The sequence below is a fragment of the Eptesicus fuscus genome, chromosome 20, assembly GCF_027574615.1.
Source record: "Eptesicus fuscus isolate TK198812 chromosome 20, DD_ASM_mEF_20220401, whole genome shotgun sequence".
In the NCBI taxonomy this organism is placed as follows: Eukaryota; Metazoa; Chordata; class Mammalia; order Chiroptera; family Vespertilionidae; genus Eptesicus; species Eptesicus fuscus.
Genome location: NC_072492.1, coordinates 28,886,225 through 28,907,261, shown reverse-complemented (window position 1 = coordinate 28,907,261; position 21,037 = coordinate 28,886,225). Strand labels below are relative to the sequence as shown.

The 21,037-nt window shown below is 51.8% G+C and overlaps 1 protein-coding gene across 1 annotated transcript in view; it reads right to left on the bottom strand.

Annotated features, from left to right (window-relative positions):
- Positions 1-21,037, bottom strand: part of MYO19 (myosin XIX) — a 27,582-nt gene extending 6,545 nt beyond the window's left edge. The window contains exons 1-19 of the mRNA XM_054708977.1: positions 20,975-21,037; positions 18,240-18,384; positions 15,865-16,003; positions 15,373-15,521; positions 13,842-13,955; positions 10,108-10,240; positions 9,418-9,487; positions 8,749-8,851; positions 8,055-8,151; positions 7,860-7,936; positions 6,237-6,327; positions 5,617-5,788; positions 4,775-4,848; positions 3,992-4,113; positions 3,693-3,806; positions 3,258-3,434; positions 2,750-2,902; positions 1,652-1,759; positions 737-807 (exon numbers count right to left, since the gene is read on the bottom strand). Of these exons, the coding sequence (XP_054564952.1) occupies positions 737-807; positions 1,652-1,759; positions 2,750-2,902; positions 3,258-3,434; positions 3,693-3,806; positions 3,992-4,113; positions 4,775-4,848; positions 5,617-5,788; positions 6,237-6,327; positions 7,860-7,936; positions 8,055-8,151; positions 8,749-8,851; positions 9,418-9,487; positions 10,108-10,240; positions 13,842-13,955; positions 15,373-15,521; positions 15,865-16,003; positions 18,240-18,251 (1,976 nt within the window). The 5' untranslated portion in view covers positions 18,252-18,384; positions 20,975-21,037. The remainder of the gene's footprint in view (positions 1-736; positions 808-1,651; positions 1,760-2,749; positions 2,903-3,257; positions 3,435-3,692; positions 3,807-3,991; positions 4,114-4,774; positions 4,849-5,616; positions 5,789-6,236; positions 6,328-7,859; positions 7,937-8,054; positions 8,152-8,748; positions 8,852-9,417; positions 9,488-10,107; positions 10,241-13,841; positions 13,956-15,372; positions 15,522-15,864; positions 16,004-18,239; positions 18,385-20,974) is intronic.

The following is a 21,037-nucleotide window of genomic DNA, read 5'->3' as shown; positions in this document are numbered from 1 at the left end:
CCTCTTTCTGTCACCAGCCACACCAATTTTACCCACTTCTCTCCAGTGTTCACTGCTGCCACCCTCGTCGGGGACACCATCCCGCCTGTCCACCTGCAACAGCCTCTCATCTCCTCTCTTCTCTCCTGACCCTATGTCCAACCGCCACTTGGCAGCCATGGGATATGAGTGAGCACAGCACTCCCTCAGAATGCCCAGCAGCTTCCACAGCACCTAGGACAGGTTGTGAGTCCTTCAGGTCTGGCCCCCCTCCCTCCCTCCTCTCTTCCCAGTCTCTGTCTCCAGTCACTTAAGCACCTCTCAGTTCCTAACCTGTCCCTAGTCTGGAATGCTCTCCTCCCCAAATCTTCCCATAGGCCCGAGCTGCCTAGGACCGCTCCTGGACCAGCCCAAGGGTACCCTTTCCCATTAGTCTACCTAATAACATTTTTTTCTTCCCTAGCATTAACTTTATACTTATTGTCCTTGTTCCACAGGAACGTATGCCCCAAGAGGGCAGACTCAAACTTCCTTATTCACTGGTATATACTAGAAACAGTGCCTAGCACAAAATTGTGCACAGAAAGTGAGCGGGTAAATGACAAGCACAGTCCCTTGAGTTCAGGTTGACACCTGTAGACCTGCCCTTTCTCTTCATCTCCATATCTGGCTCTTGGCTGGGCAGGCTCTTGTTGGGCCCGAGTCCCGAGCTCTACCCTGACGTTGGCCCTGCCCCTGCAGTGATGGGCCCACTCACCGGATGGGGAAGCCGGCGGCACTGATGTGGATGGTCTCCACGAGGCCACAGGCCTCCAGCTGGCTCAGGACCTGCAAGGGGTGGAGAGACAGCGTGGCACCTGCAGCATGGGGCCAGCAGGCCAGAGACCCCACGGATGGAGGTATACACTCTGGGGCTGGGGCAGTGAGAAATTAAGAAATATCTCCCTGCTAGAAGGCTCCCGGCAGCCCCAGGTCCCCTATGTGGTACATGGCTTCTGACACAGCTGAGGCAGCTGCTGGTGCGGCTCTCACCATCCCCGCAGTGCAGATGCTCTCTGCCTCATTTCTGTTTTTATTTATTTTATTTTTGGCTAGGCAATCAAGTGAGTCACAGCTGCAGGGTATGGGAGGTTGTTCTACTGTGAAGAGCCTTCTGGGACCCGAACCATGGTCTTGACCACAGAACAGAGTGGTCCTGGCTATAAGCCCTAAGGTCACATCTACCAGTTGACTGTGGGACACTCCAGCATCGCCCAGTACTCACACCTCATCCACATCCCGTGGAGCCCGGTAACCTGAGCAAAGAACAATTGCTGGCCCTTTTTATGCAAATTAAAAATCTAGAATGTAAGGTGAGACAGACTTTTGGCTAATTGCAAGAGATAGCCATTCTTCTGGGGCTCCAGTCTCATCAGGGCAGTGCTCAGTGAGAAGAGAGCAAGAGGTACCAGAGCCCTACTTCCTTCCTTAGCGAGGTCACTGCAGTGCAGACCGCACAACCATACACGCCTGTCCTACCAGCTATGGGGAGACAAGCCCCCCTAATGTCAGGCCCAGCCTGAGAGATCCCCTCTGGTCACTGCACTTGGAGCAGATGTCCTGCCCTTCACCCCTCCAGGGCCTTTGCCAGATAGGGCTCTCTGCGAAGCAGCGTTGGTTCAGTGTGAATTACCTCCTCCCGGAGGAAGGTCTGGGCCTGGCCCTTGCTGTTGGGCTTGATGCAGCGAATGTAGTGGGGCGTGGTGCTGTGCAGAACCTGCAGAAGTTGCTCCAGGGAGGCCTGCAGAGGGGAGAGCAGGTCAGGCGGAGGTTGGAGCTGCCTGGGGGCACCAGCTGGGCCCTGGTTAGAGACTGCATCAGACATCTCCAGCCCCAAGACCAGGATCTTCATGTGCCCTGGGATGGCTATCGGAGGCTCTTACTGTGTCCAAGCACACCCATCCCTTGACGTCCCACTGCTCCTCACATCTGCCTCCAGGGACCTTTCTTGAACTGTGACCCTCCAACTGGTTGGTCTCTGCATCTGGTCTCAGGGTTCCCCACTCCCCACAATCTTCTTAGAAGAGAGCAATCTCAGAACCCCCAGCCATTCATTCAGGAAATAGCTGTTATTAAACCAAAGCCTGTCCTGTGTGCAGGAAACTGAAGGGCTATGACCGGGGCAGTCTACTGCTGTCTCAGAGCCGGGTCTGACGAGCCACACAGACACTGGACGGGCACCCTCAGTAGTGTCTGAGGCTGGACAGGAAAGTGCTCTTCAAACCTGGGCTCCCCTGGGTGCCTTCCCAAGGAGGTGATGATAATGCAGAACTTTGAAGGATGAGAAGGAATAAACTAAAAAGAGACGTGGAGGGTGGAGCTGGGGGGGCCCGGGTGAGGAGCAGAGTGTGCTGAGAGACAGTAGAAAGTGTAAGATATGGGAGGAGTCAAACCTGCTCTGGCCAAGGACAAAGTCTGAGCAGGAAGCTGGAGAACTGGGAATGGGCCAGGTCACGGGTGCATGTAACTATTGTTCTTCCACAGTCCCCCATAAGCAGTGGGTGACAGACCGCTGTGCCACCCACAGGCCCCTAGGCTTCCCATCATGGCAGTTATGTGTCTGTTTCCTGTCTCTGTCTTTCACACAGGACTGTCAACTCGGTGTGAACCTAGACCATGTCTTGACTCATCAATGCTCTCCAGTAAATAGCACCAATCCTGGAAAGTGCTCGTTAAACATTTGAGACTGAGGAGTGACCCAAACATGTCACGTCAGCACTACCAGACCCACCTTGAACCTGGACACCACGGTCAACACTGGGGTCCTGCTCTTGCCAGAAGGCTCCTCCTGGGACTTCTCTTCTGGGTCAGTAGGAAATAACACCTTGAGCAGGGGGTCCTGGGATTGCTGCAGGAGCCTGGTCAGCTCAGGGGGCACAGGGTCCTATTGGGAGAAGACGAGAGCAGTGGGTGAGGGCAGGTGGTGTGCTACTCAGGGCTGTCCACAGGCCTGCCAGCCTGCTCACCCAGGCCCCAGAGGAGGGAGTTCCAGGGTAGGACAGGCCCTGAATCCGGGAGACAAGCTGGTCGCCTATGAACCAGCAACCCAGTGTGACATGGGTCATTTCTGGGCAGGTCATGCCTGATTAGTAGACCTCAGGCAGATGGCCCAAGAGGTGACCCTGGGTTCTGGGAAGATATTCAGGAGGGAGATGCACCATAGGAAGCTGCGTGTATGGGCAGCAATGACCCAGCGTGCCGTTTTACCCCGGTCCCCAGGGGCCGTGGCCCAGCCTCACCTTGTTCTTCTCCACCAGGCCTGCGGTGTGGTACCGCACAGGCCCCGCGTAATGCACCACAATGAAGCTGGGCTCCCGGCTGAGCTTGTCGTGGCCTAGGCAGGGGCTGCCTGCCAGGGCACTTTCAATGCGTGTCTGGAGCTGGGCTGCACTGCTTGGCCGATTAAGGCGGCATTCCTATGTGGGGCGGGATAGACAGTCGGCCACAAAAGTGAGAGGGCTCCCCACACCCTCACAGTCTCCATCCCATCGCCCCCACGGTAGCAGAGTTGTCACACAGACAGTACAGTGACCCTGAGTGAAGGAGTACGGGAATTAGGAAACCCATTTGGCAGATGGGGAGACAGAGGCACAGAAAGGCATTGACGAGGCTTCAAGGCCCCAGAAAAGCCCAAAGCCCACCTCTGGTGCTCAGCACACTACTGACGCTCCCACCTCGTTTAAGAGGGAGCAGATGCTGATGGGGCTCCCCTCGATGAGGTCCAAACAGGTCTGGTTGTCCTGGTAGTTGACAAATGACCACTCCAGGCCCTCCAGTGCGTATTCCTCCTAGAGGGCAAGGTGAGGGGGCAGGAGGCAGCTAAGGGCTGAGGCCCAGAAGGCCATCCTATGGCTGGCCTCAGCAACACCAGCTATTCCAGAATGGCATCAAAGAAGGAACTAAAGGCTAGGTCCTGGGGGCCAGGAAGAGATAGAGGATCCAGAAGGACGGCCCCACCCTGCCACACGCTCACCTGCTGAGCCCTTAGGTAGTGAGCCACAAAGTGCTGTTGCAGCTTCTCATTGGCATAGTTGATGCACAGCTGTTCCAGACTGTTGTCAGGAAATGACTCAAAGCCGTACACATCCAGCAGGCCTGGGGGGGGGGGGGTGGGCGGGGAGGGCGCGGGTGAGGGGAGAACCCACGGGCCACTGCAGAGGCAGGGGGACTGTAGGGGCCCAGGGTGAAGCTTCATCCTTGGCAGCCTGGGGATGAGGCTGAGTGAGCATGACACCCACAGTGGGCAGAGCACCGTACCCCACCCCAGGGTGCCCATCTCTACCTCATGCCCCGTCAGAATTCACAGCAGGAAGAAAGACCGAATGTGTGTGAGGGGCAACCCAGGGCACCAGGTCCCAGGGAACATTTTCTGCATGCAGCCCAGTTTGGAGGGCCTGGGTCTCACCAGCCCAGTTGGTGTCTAGAATTCCACATTCTGTGAACAGACTCACTGGTGCCTCTGAGATTTACTGCCTCCCCTACCTGACATTCTCTACCCAGGTTCCAACAAGGTTATCTTTCACTCATCCCCACTACGCTCACAGACAAGTGCCATCTGAGTCTGCCTGGTGAGCTTTGGACGAGTCAGATGTGAGCACCCGGGAGTACAGAGATGTCCTTGCCCAAACACTGGTGGACAGACGAGGAGAGGGGGATGCAGGGGAGGGAAAGGAGCTGCCAGAGTTAGCACGGTGGGCCCAGAGCTGCCCTGGTCTTTTCTCGAAGGGGTGTTCCCGGCGGGCCTGCGGTGTGGTACCTATGAAAGTGGTCCAGGAGTCGGGGGCCGCATAGATGCTGCTGTTGATCACCGATACCAGCCAGTCGAACAGCCTATTGGGGTTGGGGAAGAGGAGACTCTGGTGAGAGAGGGTCAAGCTGCGTTTGAGGGGTGGCAGAGCTGCTCCTCCACCCAGGGTGCCACACCCAGGAGGGCCCAAGTTCCCATAAGCACATGCACATGTACATACACGTGTTCCGGCCCCTAATTTCAAAGGTGCCACTTGACACCCTTACATGGCATCTTGAAGGTTCTCAGAACCCAGGGTGAGAAAGCACCCATAACCACATGGCCAGAGGGTGGACATGCCCATATAACCCACTAGGAAAGGCCAGGACCTCACCCTACCCTGTTCTGGGCTCCCACTTGCTGCTTGCTGGGTTGCCCTGCACTTTGGTCTGAGGTTCTGGCTCTACCACCATCTATAACATTCCCCAGGTGCCTACAAAGAGCTGAAACACAAGGACACATGGGTCTGCACCTGGAACTCTGAGGACCCCAGATCACCGTGGCGGCCTGCATTGCCAGCAGAGAGCTAGGCAGGCTCTCCTCACCAATCACCAAGGCCAACCCATGAGCTGAATAAGGGCCAGGCTGTGCCAATTTCCCCATGCAGAGTACCCTGACTGAGGCCAAGGGCCTTGCTTGGGGACGTCCCAGGAGCTACTCCCTGCTGTCGCCAAGGACCTGGGGAGCGAGGAGGGAAACCATCTGCTGTGTCTGGCAGCCCTCACCCTGGGCCTGGGCCTATTGCATGGCAGTGTCTGGTTCAACTCCAAAGAGGGGAGAACTTGGAGGCAGCAGGGGCCCAGAGTACTCACCGTGCATAGATCAGTTTGGCCAGACAGTCTCTGCGGGTGTCGCACTCGGCTAGGGAGCAGGGCTTCCGGAACACCTGCTGCTGCCTGCCCGCCCTGATGGTCCTGATCCTCAGTGTCTCCAGCAGTGGGTCCTCTGGGAGCCAGAGCAGCGAGGCCGATGTTCTGACAAAGCCTGGGAGGGACAAACCTTCCATCCAAACAGCCCCCTTCACAAGGCAGTGAAGTCATTGTCGTGGAACCATCACCCACCCAAATGAACGGAGGAAACCTTGCTGGTAGGCGAAGAGACCTGCCGAAGGCAGAGGCAGGACATGAACCCAGGACTTCTGTGTCCCAGTCCACATTGCCACGTGTGGGACAAATTATAAACCCTCTGACTCTTGTTTGCTCATCTGTAAAATGGGGACAATGCTGCGTGCTTCAGAGATGGGGTAAGGAGTAACTTATCCACGGCAGGACCCTATAGCTGATGTTTAATCAAGGGCATCGATTCCAAATTTCACCCTCTGGCCTCCTACCCAATCCCACTGATGCTGGCTCTTTTCTGGGCAGGACCAGCCCTGCGCCCTGGGTCTGTGACCGAAGCCTGAGGCACAGCCCCCTGCCACCCTTGCTCTCACCCTTGGCATCGTCCATCAGCTGGCAGGGCTGGGCTTCATCCTCACAGTCAGCAAACCGGACGTTCCCGAGGTGCAGCAGTCCAGCCAGGACCTGAGGGGCAGGAGAAAGGAGACATGTAGTGGGCACCTTGTAAGGGCTGGAGTCCAGCCTGGAAGGCTTCTCTTCCGCTAAATATAATCACAACAGAAGAAGAATAGCAGCTCCCAGCTACTGCCCATTTGCTGCAGGACTCTATGAGACACAATTCTATGCACGTTACATGCATCATCTTGGTTAATCTTTTTTTAAAAAATATACTTTTATTGATTTCAGAGAGGAAGGGAAAGGGAGAGATAGAAACTTCAATGAGAGAGAATCATTGATTGGCTGCACGCCCCCTACTGGGGATCGAGCCCACAACCCTGGGCATGTGCCTTTGACTGGACTCGAACCTGGAACCCTTTGGTCCGCAGGCCAACGCTCTATCCACTGAGCCAAACCAGCTAGCGCTTGGTTAATCTTTTCAACATCAGTGAGGCGAGTGCTGCAATGATGTCCATGACACAGATGAGAAGGGGACAGGTTAAATGAGACCCGGGCAGTCTGACTACAGAAGCCTCCCAGGGCAGCCGGTGGGCCCCCAGGTCACCGTGGTCTGTCCGTCTGCCTTCCCCTCTGGAGCAGACGGTAGGACACGGCTCCTGTTCCTTGTGAGCAGGCTTACTTCTGTGGAGCTGGGCTTGGACTTCCTTTGGCTCTTTCTCAGCCCAGTTGGGCTCTGATGGCCCAGCCTAGGGGAGGATCTGTGACCTCCTGTCTGGACACCCTACTGTTGTCCACTCCTGCTGTCCCTCTGGCCAAGCGCTTGCCTGGCAGTGCCCACACTGGCTGTGATCCCCTCCCTGCCTGAGGAGCCCCACCTGGAGATGGAGGTCACTTTCCACTGCACTGCCACCTCCCTGCAGTGGCTCCCGTCTCTGCTGCCAGCCTATCCTATCTACTCCCTCCCGTTGCTCTGGTGGGTGAGGAGGTGAGGGAGCAGGAGGTAGTCAGTCAGCCAAGACAGATGGGAGGAGAGAGGCCACTAATGGGGATGAGAGGAGCCCAGGTCACCCGGGTCAGCATGTCTGGAGAGGAGGGGAAAGAAGGTGGGAATTGGACTTACTCCACCTGGTGCAAGTCTATCTGTATCAGTGGTGTCTGACCTTGGGCAGGTCACTTTACCTCTCTAGTCTTCTCAAGCATAAAGTAGGAATAACTCCCTACACACAGGCCTGTTGAAAAACCCAGTGAGCTAAAGGGTGTAAACATGATTTTAAAATTCCTACACACCAGAGCCCATTAGCTGCCCTGGGCAAACGTGGCAGCGTTATTTCCCTACTCTGACTACTGCAGTAAAAGCTGACCCAGGCTCCTTGCCCTCTGAGCTCTGGCGCTCACAGTGCTGTTTTATATACAGAACTATGTGCTCCGCACCCCTCGCACCGACACCGTGTCCAGGTTCAGTGGCACAGAGGAGCGGTCCACTTCTTGGAGACTGCAAGGCGGGGCCCAAAGTCTCAGATTCTCAGGAAGACTCTGGTTCAGAGGAGGGGCTTCCTGAGACCTCAGTCAAATGTAAGTGCCATGGCTTTCCTTCTGACCTTAAAGATGTTGTTCTGGGTTGGGGTGTCGATGCCAAGATGAAGCATGGCCTCTCTGGTCACCTCAAAACAATCCTCTGAAAAGAAATCCAAGTCACAGCCCAGTGTCAGGGCCAGAGGTCAGCAGGGGCAGTGAGGGGTGAGGGAGGCAGGCTGTGAGCAGAGGGGGTGGGTGCTGGGTAAGGCTCCTCCTACCTTCCAAGGTCCTCTCTGGGTTGGGCAGCCAGGAGAAGGCGGCTCCCTCGGGGAGGTGCCACCGGAGCCTCTCGTCTGCACTGGCTCCTTTGCAGATCTGTGGGAGGGGGACAGGTTGCTGAGCTGGGGGTGCGAGGGAAGCCCAGGCTTGTACAGGCCTGCGGTCGAGATAAAAGGAGTGAGAAATGGCAGTGACATCACAAGTCTGTAGAGCATCCAGGACAGGCACGGGGCAAAAGCAGCAGCAACCAGTCCTCATGTCTGCAACCCGGTGCCAAACACCATCTGAGGCCTGTGTCTGAGGAAAGCACAACTCCTCTCTGGGGAGGCCCCAGGCCCAACCTGAGAGCCGGGGTCACACTATCCATGCTTTGGGGGACCACCCGTCTGATGAAAGAGGCAAAGAGGCAAAGCTCTGGGGAAGCCCTCGTTCTGTTTGGAGGAAACAGTTGCCATTCTAAGGAGAGTCCTCAGCACCGTCTGGTTTGACAGAGGAGGTAATACACATCCCCATGCCAAACCATCCCAGAAGCCTAGGTCCAGTGTGAGGCAGTGCTGCACAAAGCTTGCTGGAATAAGTGGTGGCACCACTGGAAGCCAATTAAAGAGGCAGGCCTGGGGCAGAAGGAGGGGTTGAGTCACAGGCTATCTCCACCCTGCATCTGGGCAGCTGTGGGCCCCACCTGGCACAGACCTGGTAGAAGATGTGGAAGTTCCTCTCACTGGAGGCCTGGCAGGCCACGCGAGTTTTCTCTAGGAGGTAGGTCTGGACTGCAGCTCCAGTCATCTGATGGGCCCTGGCACAAGCAGGCCAGAGCCCATTAGTTACCCATTCATTCCAGAGGCATTTACTGTGTGCCAGACTACAACCCCCACATCCCCACCAGGCTCTTCCACTTAGCCAACGGGGGTCATGAGGACGAGGGACTACTCAGCAGGCCCTGGAGTTGGTACGGGACATTCCCCTGCAACCAGCTCAGGTGGGCAGAGCCAGGGCCTCTGTAAGTCATTATGCACCATCCCAAGGCAGGAGCAGAAGCCCTGCCAGGTTCAAGCTCTGGGTTGTGGCTCATAGAAGTGGCTGTTTAACTATAAGTCCCCAAGCAAGGGGAGAAGCCAGGAGGAACACACAGGCTGACAAGCATGCTGCCCAGGTTCCCCAAGGCTGGAGCAGCTATAGTTCTCTAGACTCAAAGATCACCCTCAGGGTTCACTGATCCTAATAAATCCCACAAACATGCATGCCAGGAGGAGCAGGGTTCCGCCCACAGGGGTGGCCCAGGCTAGAGACTACTCCAGCCACTTGCAGACTCCCTGCCCCCGTCCTCCCATCAGCCAGGGCAGTGCCGGCAGCAGCAATTACCTGTTCATTTGGAGCTGGATGAACTTCCCAAAGCGACTGCTGTTGTTATTCCTCAGCGTGCACGCATTCCCTACAGATCACACCTCTGTTTATACCGCTCCCCTAGGTTTACAGAGTCCTCAAGGGCCATGTGGCTGCAGGTCTGCTGGGGCTATGTCTCTATAAAGTCATCTAAAAGCCCCTTTTTGGTTTCTATGTCACAGGGGACAGGACTAAGGAAAGAACACTTGGGCTTCAGCAAGTGTGACTGAGGGGTTAGAACTTCCTGGCAATGAACTGCAATGAGCAGGCCTAGGCAGCCAGGGACTGCCTTCTTTGGAGGGAAAGAATAAAAAACAAGCTGTCACTGTTGAGTTAGGCAGTAGGCACAACATCTAGAGTCCCACATGGACACGAACTGTTGTACATCCTTAGACAAGTTCCCCTCTCCTCTGAACCATCAGGGTTTAGACCAGAGGAGCCACAAGATCCTCTCCAGCACCACTGTTACATCTGCGTAGGCTAGAGGGAGGAGATGGCTGGATGACAGCATCTCTACTGGAAAGAGGCTCAGGGTACCTGGAGGAGATTGGGAGCCCAAGGCAGTGAATGATACACTCATCCTCCAACCCCCAAAGAGAGGGTTTCACTCTCCTCTCTCTGGAAGGTGGCAAATCCCAGAGGACATGGGACAGAGGACACCGAGCTTACCAAAAGCTTCCATGACAGGGTTGGAGTTCAAGATGCGCTGCTCGATCCTCTCTGCAATCTTGTGGCTCTCCCAGGATGTAGGTGAGGCAGCCACCACAGCGTAGAACTTCATCAGGCAACGGGACGTCCATGTCTGCGGCAGAAACAGCCCTGCGGGAGCCCTGCCCAAGCTCCCTCCCACCTCTGAGCCTGCCTGAGAAAACGGTGCCCACTAGCACAATCTCCACCAAGCGAGGTGCTAACCAAATGGGTGAATGCTGAATTCAACTGTGTCCTTGGGCAAAGCACCCGCCCCCCAACCCCCGCTCTGTGAAATGGGAGTGCTTACTTCTAGCTCCAGAGGATGCATTTAAGAAAAAGAAACAAGGGGGCCTGGGGCAGAGATGGGACAACACACCCTGATCTGAGCAGGCTACTGTGTCTTAGGTATGAACAGATATTTGAGGATCAATAACTATTCGGTAAACTTCCTTTACATGAATGACATATATAAAAACAAATGGAGGAAAAGGAACTAGAAGGAAACAGTCAATGCAAGGAGCAAAAGACAAGTAAAATTATGAGATATTCTCAACAATAGGAGAAGATATTGAACCTATGAAATAAGACCAAGATACTGGGGGAAAATAATAGAGAACAAAAAAGTGTTCTTAGACTTAAAATTTTGAACAAAAATTCAAAATTCAAAAGAATTGAAAGTTATTAAAAAAAGAGAAAAACATTTATCTGGAAAGATAAAGTAGGAAATATCTTCCAGAAGACAGAACAAAATGTTAAGAGATAGAAGACTAGGTGAAAAAAAAATAAGACTATTAAACAATTAATCAAACTTACTAATAGCTATTGAGCTCCAGAAAGAGAAAACGGAGGGGAGTGAATTATTAAATATACACAAAAATATTTCCCTAAACGAAAAACACGAGTTTCCAAGTTAAAAAGACCCACACAAAGTATCCAGCATAGAAAGTAAAAAAAAAAAAAAAAAGACCATGAGTTTTCACCTTTTGCACTCGGATGTCGAGTGTGACTCGACACGGTTAGCATCGGTAGCAGCTCGTATGTCGAATTGTATTGAATGTATCAATAATTTAAAATATAAAAAAATCCAAATAAATTAAGTTTGTATGAAAAGAAACTCCAGTTTTTTATTCTACTGCCGCGCTTTGTAAAATCTGGGTTATTTAAAAAATTAAATCCCGAGTAGAATAAAGGAATCGAGAAAAAAGCAAGTGAGTGCAAAGGGTTAATACCTACAGCTTTTGGAAAGTAAAATCACAATTTATGGACTAGGACTTTCAAAAGCAACACTCAAAAGAATATATAAGAAAAAACTTCTATCCCTAACTGGTTGGGCTCAATGGATAGAGCGTCGGCATGCAGACTGAAAGGTCCCAGGTTAGATTCCGGTCAAGGGCATGTACCTTGGTTGCAGGCACATCCCCAGTGGGAGGTGTGCAGGAGGCAGCTGATCGATGTTTCTCTCTCATCGATGTTTCTAACTCTCTATCCCTCTCCCTTCCTCTCTGTAAAAAATCAATAAAATATATTTTTTTTAAAAAAAAGAAAAAAACTTCTAAATTTGGAAAGAAAATTATTTCTAACCTGAAATTATAAAACCCAGCCAACATATCCAATTTAACCCTTTGCACTCGCTTGCTTTTTTCTCGATTCCTTTATTCTACTCGGGATTTAATATTTTAAATACCCCAGATTTTACAAAGCACGGCAGTAGAATAAAAAACTGGAGTTTCTTTTCATACAAACTTATTTATTTGGATTTTTTTATATTTCAAATTATTGATACATTCAATAACCGTCACACTCGACATCTGAGTGCAAAAGGTTAAGGCAGAATAAACATTTTCAGATGCGCAACTCAAAAATTTGCCCTTCATTTACTACCTTTTCCAGGAAGCTACTAAAGAATGTGCTTCATAAATACAAAGCAGTAGGGGAAGAAGGGAAACCATGGATTCCAGCAAGGGGGGTTTATCATGGACACAGCCTGACCCCAGAGTGAGGCAGAGCTCCCAGGTAATAGCTGCATGGCAGTAGACCCGGGCAGCCACCAGGCCAGATGGGAGCAGATCTGAGAGCTCTGGGAAGGGCACCTCGAAGAAAACAAAAAGAACCAGATGTACTTGCCACAGTTGAACAAGCTGGAAAAGTTTTGGTGATAAGTTTGGTAATAATTTAATAGGCATGTAGAAACTAAACAAGTAGAAAACTGGGGTAATTATATGAGGGCAAGTAAAAACTAGACAAGGAAATATAATCATAGATTACATGGTTATAATATAAATACTGCCTATTAACTTAATTAGAAATCATGATAAAATTACATATATGTTTGGGGGCAGGGAAATAAGACTAAATCCTTATCAAAGTAGGAAATGAAAAGATTAGGTCCAAAACTGAAAAAAAAATCAGTCACTAACAATATCATGCTGGTTAGAAACATGATAAAAACACCCAAATACACTGCTATAAGATGTGAAAGTAGCCAAGGGGTTGAGAAATATGGGGCAGGGTTGTTGTTTTTCTTTGTAAGCCTTGCAGTATTGCCTGATTTTTGAACTATGCAACTATGGTATTTAAAAATAAATCTACCAGGTCCAGCCCATGACCACAGCAGCTGCTCAGTAATGGGTTACTGAGCTCTGGTTGCATGAGTCTCCAGCCAGGTCCAGCTGCAGCTCCAGAGGGACAGTGGGCTTTGTTCAGGAGCTGGACAACTGTCATTGCACTGGCCACCTTGATATAACTTTCAAAGATCTCCTCCCCACCCAAGTCCAAGTCCTCGTCCCTGCAGCTTACTGCCTTCATCTGTTTTCTTGTCTATCTTTCCCAGTGGACTAAGAGCCCCCTGAAAGCCAGTTGTATCTCTGTTCCTCCCCCTGCCACTCCTCAGTGGCGAGCCCAGGGCCTAGAATCTGGCAGGTACTCAATACTCAGCGATTCCCTCATATGTGAGTGTAGACAGAGGGGGTTTATGGTCCAAAGAATCCCTTGAGAAGGTAAGTTTGGTGGAAAGGGAGGGGTGGTTGCATGAGGCTTGCCAGGAGGGTGAGGCCTGGACCAGTCGCCTCCTCTGACCAGCTATGCAACTCCTCACCCATTCTTGTGCAACATTTGGTCTCACCTAGTGTGGTTCTGCTCCCCAGAGAGCCACATGACTCACCAGGAGCTTCTGGCCCAAGGAACTGCCCTTGCCATCATACAACACAGAGGATGCAAGTGGGCTACTTCAATAACCCCTTTCCCATAAGTAACCCCAGCTACCTTCAGTGTCGATTGCACTGGTTCATTTAACTCTCACAGAAGTCCCATAAGTGAGGTGTTGGTCCTCCTTTCCTTGCTATTTTATAGGTGAAAGAACAGGTTTGCAGAATTGAAATATCTTTCTGATGTGCTCTGAACCACTATGCTGGAATCCCCAGTAGCTATCTTTTGTTTCCATCGGTGTCAGAGCTGGGAGAGACTTATGATGGGGAAATGAAGGCCTAGGAGGAAAGTATCTCACCTAGAGTTACATCAGAGCTGGTGGAAGAGCCTAGACTAGAATCCTGTCTCTTGATTTCCTTTCCTGCCCAGCACTACACGCTGACTCCCTGCTAAAGCCAGCCTGTCCGGGAATGACGAGGTAGCAAACGGCTCCACGAGCAATGTCCCCCTCCCTCTCTGCCCACCCAGCCAGTCATGAAGTGGACAGGAAGGGAAAGAGGCCCTCCTACCTTTCCAGCACCACTCTCTCCACTGACAACGATGGACTGGTTGACTGGCTCAATCAGGCTCTTGACATTCCTGTAGGTCTGTTCACCCACAGTGAAGATGTGGGGTTTCAGTTTCTGAAACATCCAGGGGTGAAAGGTCATGTGAGGGAAGGCATGTCTTCAAGGAATGCTGATCCAGTGATGGCTGAGACGAGGAGCCTGCCAACAGCAGTGCCAGGAGGCTTCCTCTAGAAAAATGTCCTGGAGGTAACAGTGTTAGGCCCAACTGTGGGCCCCCTGGGGGCTTTGCCACTCATCTTCTCTCAGTCTGGAAGCAGAGCTAGCCTTGAATACTTCATCCTCCCATTTTATCTTAATAGTCTTATTCTGCTCTGTATTATTTTGTTATTGTACTTTGCAGTTTGCAAAGAATTTTCTTTCAAGTTACTGCCTAAGATGTCTGTATTAGATGGATAGCTAATCCCATTTTATAGATGAGAAATCTGAGGTTCGGAGGGGTTAAATAACCTTCCCAAGGCCACTCAGCAAGTAAGTGAAACCATCTGACTTGCACTCCAAGGCCACTCTTCTCCTTTCCATCACCAAATAGAAATTGTCCTCCATGTGCTAGGTATCAAGGTGGGCACTGGGAAAGCAGAGGGGGTCATGACATGACTTTTGCCCTTGAGGAGGCAGATGGTTAGTGAGATATGGGCTCTCAGGACAGACTTCACATGAGTCCACCCCACAATGATTGCTTACCCACGGCTTCCTGAAGGAGAAGGCACAGTTCTGGATGGTGTCAGAGCTGTCCCTCTCTCCATCAGCTTCTGCCACAGTCACTTCTCACCTGGACTATTACAAAGTCTTCAACTGTTCTCCCTGCCTCCTGTCTCACCTTCCTCAACACAACTCCCCCAGCTTCCAGGGTAATTCTCCCCGCAGTGAGCTCCATTCAGTCCACCTCCACTCCTGGAAGCAGCTCTGTGGACTCTCTGCCTGCTGATGACTCAGACCCTTCCTATTTACCTCAGCCTCTCTTCCTACCTCATCTACTGCCTCTCTCCCCAAGAGCCCCTTCCTGCCAGCAAGTCTGCTCTTGCCTTTCCCTGAACACATGATGCACTTTAACACCAGCGAGTCTATTCCCTGCCTGCATGCCCCCACCCCCATAAGAATTTATTCCTCTCATTAGAGATGAACATGCGCTGAGTTTTCTAGGGTAATCCTTAGCGCATTAATTTTATCTTTTTCCCAAACACTGGTTTGTTAAATACACAAACATATCTTTGTAAATCCTTTCCTATTAAACTCATAAGTAAGAAAAAAATACTTTGCCCTATGTCCCTATTTTATGATCCAAACTCAGTTAAACAAATATTTACCTCTCACTTTGCACCACTGTCATGTGCCCAAAATTCCTCGAGCTCCTGATGGACAGGGCTGTGGCACCAGCATGGCCGATGCATAGATGGATAAGGACAGGGATGCTGCAAGGAGGCCTAAGGGGAGGTAGGGGAGTCCTGAGGCCCAGGAAGTAGCTGAGTCTTACCTGGGGCTGAGGAGCAGCATGGTACTCTTTCATCAGATCTGGCGAGTAGAGCTGAGGGACAGGCTTGAAGGGGTTCAGAGCCACCAGGGTGCAGCCAGCATTGGTGTAGAATGTGTCTGCCATGTACCGGGCCTGCAAACACCTCAGGACTGAGGCAAAGGTGCTTTTAGCAAACTCTGGCTTAAATGTAGACATGAGCACACACAAACATCTGCCTAACAGCACTTGCTCTGCAATCAGCCAAGAGCCATTAGATTCCAGCAGCTCCCTGATGAATAGGTACAAGATCTAATTAAGATGAATGCCAAATCTGGAGCAAAGTCGGGGTTGGGGAGCCCAGATGCAATTGCCAGGCAGGTCTGAATCAGCGTATCTGGCTCCAGGTCAGGAGTCCTGCCTGCCTTGGTCTGGTCAGGGGAAGCTGTGCTGAATACCGACACCAAAGTGCTACCCTCTTGGAGAGGGCACTCTTGAGGAGAGGGAGGCCCATACCTGTCTCCAGCGTCACAGGATTCACCTTGGTGAGGTCATCCAGCAGGTGCAGCGGGGCCTCCTGGCCTAGGAACTCCTGCAGGTCTTCTCTGAGGGCTTTCCCACCGTGGGCATCAGGGCCTGAACTATGGCCATTCACCTGGGAGGGTAGAACAGGGCCAGGAGAGCTGGGACTCAGACCAGCTGGCAGCTGTGTAGGGGTGGAGGCCTGTGCAGTGGAGAGAGACTTGGCTTCCAGTATCATAGTCTGGTTGGGTTCAAATTTCAGTTCTGCCCCTTATTAAGCATGTAAGCCTGGGTAAGTGACTTAACCTCTCTGAGACACAGTTTTTTTGTAAATAAAAGAAAATAAAGCCTGTTCACAGGGCTATTGGGAAGAAAAACAAGAAGCAATATAAAAAGCATAGTCCTTGGCACATAGTGAATACTGGGTAAATCAATAAATGCTATCACATCTCCTATGCCATGCGCTCTGGCTTCCAGGCTGGCCAGCTACTAGCCTTCCTGGGCCTGGCAGGGTTGGGGGCCATGGTGGGGGGCTGCTATAGGAGTACACAAAGGAAAAGAACCATGCTTTGGGCCTTTTTTTTTTTTTTTAAAGAAACGATTCAATTTGAGATGAAAAATCAGCTGTGAGGTAACTCCATGCCTTCATCACCTGCCTCTTGGGGCTTAATTAATCTGGTTCATTACACAACTAGTTTCCTCTGCCCTGGGTCTACTTAAGAGGCTCAGAAGGGCCGAAACCGGTTTGGCTCAGTGGATAGAGCGTCGGCCTGCGGACTGAAAGGTCCCAGGTTCAATTCTGGTCAAGGGCATGTACCTTGGTTGCGGGCACATCCCCAGTAGGGGGTATGAAAGAGGCAGCTGATCGATGTTTCTCTCGCATCGATGTTTCTAACTCTCTATCCCTCTCTCTTCCTCTCTGTAAAAAATCAATAAAATATATTAAAAAAAAAAAAAGAGGCTCAGAAGTCAAGAGAACAGGCCTTTCACCTTCTCCCTTTCCCATGCGTGATGCCAACACTTTCCACGTTTCTTCTCCCCATTTCTCCTCTTTTCTCTCTGGGGGTTGTAGGGAAGATGGGGTGGGGAGTAGAAGACAGTAACCTGGATGAAACTGCTTTTGGAGGAAAGGGTCTAGGATATGACCTGTGTGGGTTTCCATGAGACTAGTGAACTCTACAAATTCAAATCCCTCAAGCCCAGGTGGCAGGTGTCATTTGAGAGGCCCAATGACAAGTTTCTTTTTTTTAAAGACATTTTTTATTGATTTCAGAGAGGAAGGGAGAGGGAGAGAGAGAGAGAAACATCAGTGATGAGGGAGGTTATTGATCGGCTGCCTCCTACATGCCCGCCCCACACTGGGGATGGAGTCTGCAACCCTTGACTGGAATTGAACCCAGGACCCTTCAGTCCACAGGCTGACGCTCTATTCTCTGAGCCAAACCTGCTAGGGCAACAAAGATGTTGCCTCTTCTCTGAACTTGGGCCCACCATGATGCACAAAGCGGAGTCTTGGCCTACAGAATAAGTGCTGAGATCAGAGCATGGCTAGATCCCTGGAAATCCCTCTGCTTTGGGGGCCATAGTAGCCTTTTCCGAGCGGTAGAGATCCAATAGCAACCCCCCCATATACCCTGTGATCCATCCATCAAAATCCTTCTCTATTTTCACATAGGTCATCTTCTCCCACACTTTTGCGCAGACTGACCTCTTTGGGCTGCTTATTTTCCTTCTCTACTTGGCTAATTCTTACTTATTCTTTCAGAGAGGAAGGGAGAGGGAGAGAGAGATAGAAACATCAATGATCAGAATCATTGATCAGCTGCCTCCAGCACACCCCACACTAGAGATTGAGCCCGCATCCTGAGCGTGTGCCCTGACCAGGAATTGAACTGTGACCTCCTGGTTCATAGGTCAATGTTCAACCACTGAGCCACTCTGGCCAGGCCCTACTTATTCTTTAAGGCCCAGCTTCAAGGAGACATCTTCAGGGACATCTCTCAGCTTCACCTCCTTTTGGAAGCCCCAGGCTTCCACTGTGCCTCAACAATTCCGGCTGGCAGTGACATCTCTCAGGACTTCCTCACTGGTTCAGGCTTAAAGGTCACCAAAGTGCCCTCAGGATTCCCTTAACCACCCCAGGAAAAGAGCTATCAACTACAACAGGAGAGATTCAAATTAGGTGTCAGGAAGAACTTAACAACAGGTGAAAGGCACGGGAATAACTACCTGAAGTGAGAAAAGAAGACCTTTAAGGGGTCGTTTTCTTCCTTCCCGGACAGGGTAGTGAAACCACATTCAGACAAGTCAAAGATGCAAAGGTGCTTCAGGTGCTTTGGGGCCTGGGTTATCTGAGGGTGAGGTTTTACCTGCTGGAGCATCCTGCTTCAGTGTGGTCAGCCAGAGTTCTGGGTTGCAGGCACAAGGAGTGCAATCCACCTAGTCATGAGGACACAGGCTCGGGCATGGGTCCAGCCAAGTTCTGGAAGAATCTGAGATGAGTCATTCCAGAGCCTATGGCACGAGAGAGAAGACAAGGGCCACACACAGGTGAAGGCTTCTTTAGGGTGACTCACTCCTGCGCCCCGCACTGAGCAGAGGAACCGAAATGAGAACCAGAGCGGGCCTGGGCAGAAAGGAAGTCTCTTCTATCCCTGCCAAGTAGGGAACAGGGGACACTTTTACAAGAGCTTCTGGAGACTCTCTGGGCTCCTCCGGGGCTAGTTTTACTACAGGGTTAGGGGTGGGGCTGCAAATCTGGGTCAGTGTGATGTGGAGGGTGAAGACACTTGGAGACAGAGACAGAGACGTCTCCTGCTCTACCCTCTCCACTAGACAGAAATATCCTGTTTTAGCATAGCCAGTAGTTGGTGGGGTGGGAGGCTAAAGTCAACCAGATACTCCAGGTAGAGAAATCAGAGTTCAGTCATTTACTGGTAAGTCACAGCACCTTCCTGGTCCACTTTGATTCCTCATCTTGCAAATGGAGATAGTAAAATCTACCTCACAAGGAGTGGCTGTGAAGGTCGATGAGGTCATGGATTGAAAGCACCCCACAAAACACAAATCTGAATATGTACTCTGAGGGGAAATATTGTTAGTACCATTAACAATATTTGGGGGCACTTGTCAGGTGGAATACCCCAGTGTCAACTTTAAAATGAGAATTTCAGAGGAAGGGAACCACCCGAGAGAGGGTTGTTGTGAGATTGGGCTTAGGCCAATTTCTGTAAAACTGTAAGTGACCCTCAGACTCAGAATTTCCCAGGCCACTCACTGCCCCAGCAAAGCGAGGCAGTGGATGAGGGGTGTCTGAAATGGATTAACCTTGGTGGAGACTTTCTTTTTTAAAGAAAAAGGAAAAAAAAAATGATTTCAGAGGGGAAGGGAGAGGGAGAGAGCGATAGAGACATCAATCAGAGAACCATTGATTGGCTGCCTCCTGCATGTGCCACAATGGGGATGGAGCCCACAACCCAACCCGGGCATGTGCCCTGACCAGGAATTGAACTGTGACCTCTTGGTTCATAGGTTGATGCTCAACTACTGAGGCATGCCGGCCAGGAGGGGGAGACTTTTTTTTCTTTCTTGTTTGCTTGTTTTTTTTTAATTGGGTGGAGACTTTCTTAGGTTCTGAATGCATCTGGCCTTTGAAAGAACAGGAATAGGAACTTCCCTTGGAACTGGAAAATGTACAATTCAGGCAGAGAAGAGCATCAGGCCTGTTAGACATTCCACGTTCACCTGGACACTGACTGTATCCCATCCGAAGGACAGCTATGCAGAGGGCTCCAGAAACTCAAGGAGAACAAAACTCTCTCAATTGGAAGTTCATCTTAGAGGACGAGAGGTGGAGCACAGGAGGTTGTGGGGTTAGAACCCAAAGCCCCTCAGATGCATATCACTAGAGCTCTCTGAGCTTTATTTCCTCCACAGCCACTCCTTGTGAGGTAGATTTTACTATCTCCATTTGCAAGATGAGGAATCAAAGTGGACCAGGAAGGTGCTGTGACTTACCAGTCAATGACTGAGCTCTGATTTCTCTTCCCTGGAGTATCTGGTTGACTTTAGCCTCCCACCCCACCAACTACTGGCTAGGCTAAAACAGGATATTTCTGTCTAGTGGAGAGGGTAGAGCAGGAGTGTCTTCACCCTCCACATCACACTGACCCAGATTTGCAGCCCCACCCTTAACCCCTGTCGTTTGCAAAAAGGAATACTAACACCCAGACCTCACAGTGTGGAGTTCAGGATCAGATGGGCTAGTGGAATCCGTGAGAGCTCTTTGCAAATGTTGGTTAGTATGTGCAGTGTCAGCTCTCAGCCAGAGTTAAGTCAGGTTAGAGCGGTTTTCTCCAGTCCTCCCCGCTCTTGCTCCCACTCGGCTTCGTGGTTACCAGCCAAGTAGTTCTGGAAAGGGTGTGACCACTGTGGGCAGGAGGGAGCCGGTAATGAATAGATGAAACACCAAGTCAAGGCAAGGCAAGCGGCAACCTGATCACCAGCTCCCCCTCCTCCCCAGCCTCAGGTTCTCCTCGGCTCGGAGGACAGAACAGAAAAGCCGGGTGAGGGTCCTGGTAGCCTAGCCAGCCCCGCCCTGAGGTTCCCGATGGGAACCGGGGACTCCCGATCCTGGCAAAGGGCCTGCCGGGCCCAGGGCTGGGATGCCGCTCCTTAAGCACCTGGCACGGGGAGAGCATGTCCTTCCCGGGAAGGTGGACGTGACCCCAGCCAAGGGCGCGGCTGCCCTGACGCCTCCCGGGGCCAGCGCCCCCTCCCAGGTCCCTCTGGAGAGGAGCAGGGGCGGGGACCCACCCTGCCAACCCGGACCTCCCCCGCCCCTTACTGAGGGTCGCCCGCTGCTGGCAAGGTGGAAGGTGACCATGAAAGGTCCGGGTTCATAAAAGTTCCTGCTAAGGGCCAGGATCCAGGCTACCTTCCCTTGGGATACGAGAGGGTCACAAGGAAAAGGGAAAGGCAGGGAAAAGGCGCCTAGGGCAAGGGGAGATGTCCACTTCTTCCTCAGCGCTCCGGGGGCAAACCGGCCTCCCCGCCCCTTAGGGGTCACGGAAGGGCTTCAGACCGGGGCTGGGGTGGCACTCACCGATCCCACGGCCTGAGCGTGCGGCCCCGCCGGCCCGGCTGGAAAAGCGGGCGGGCCGGGTGG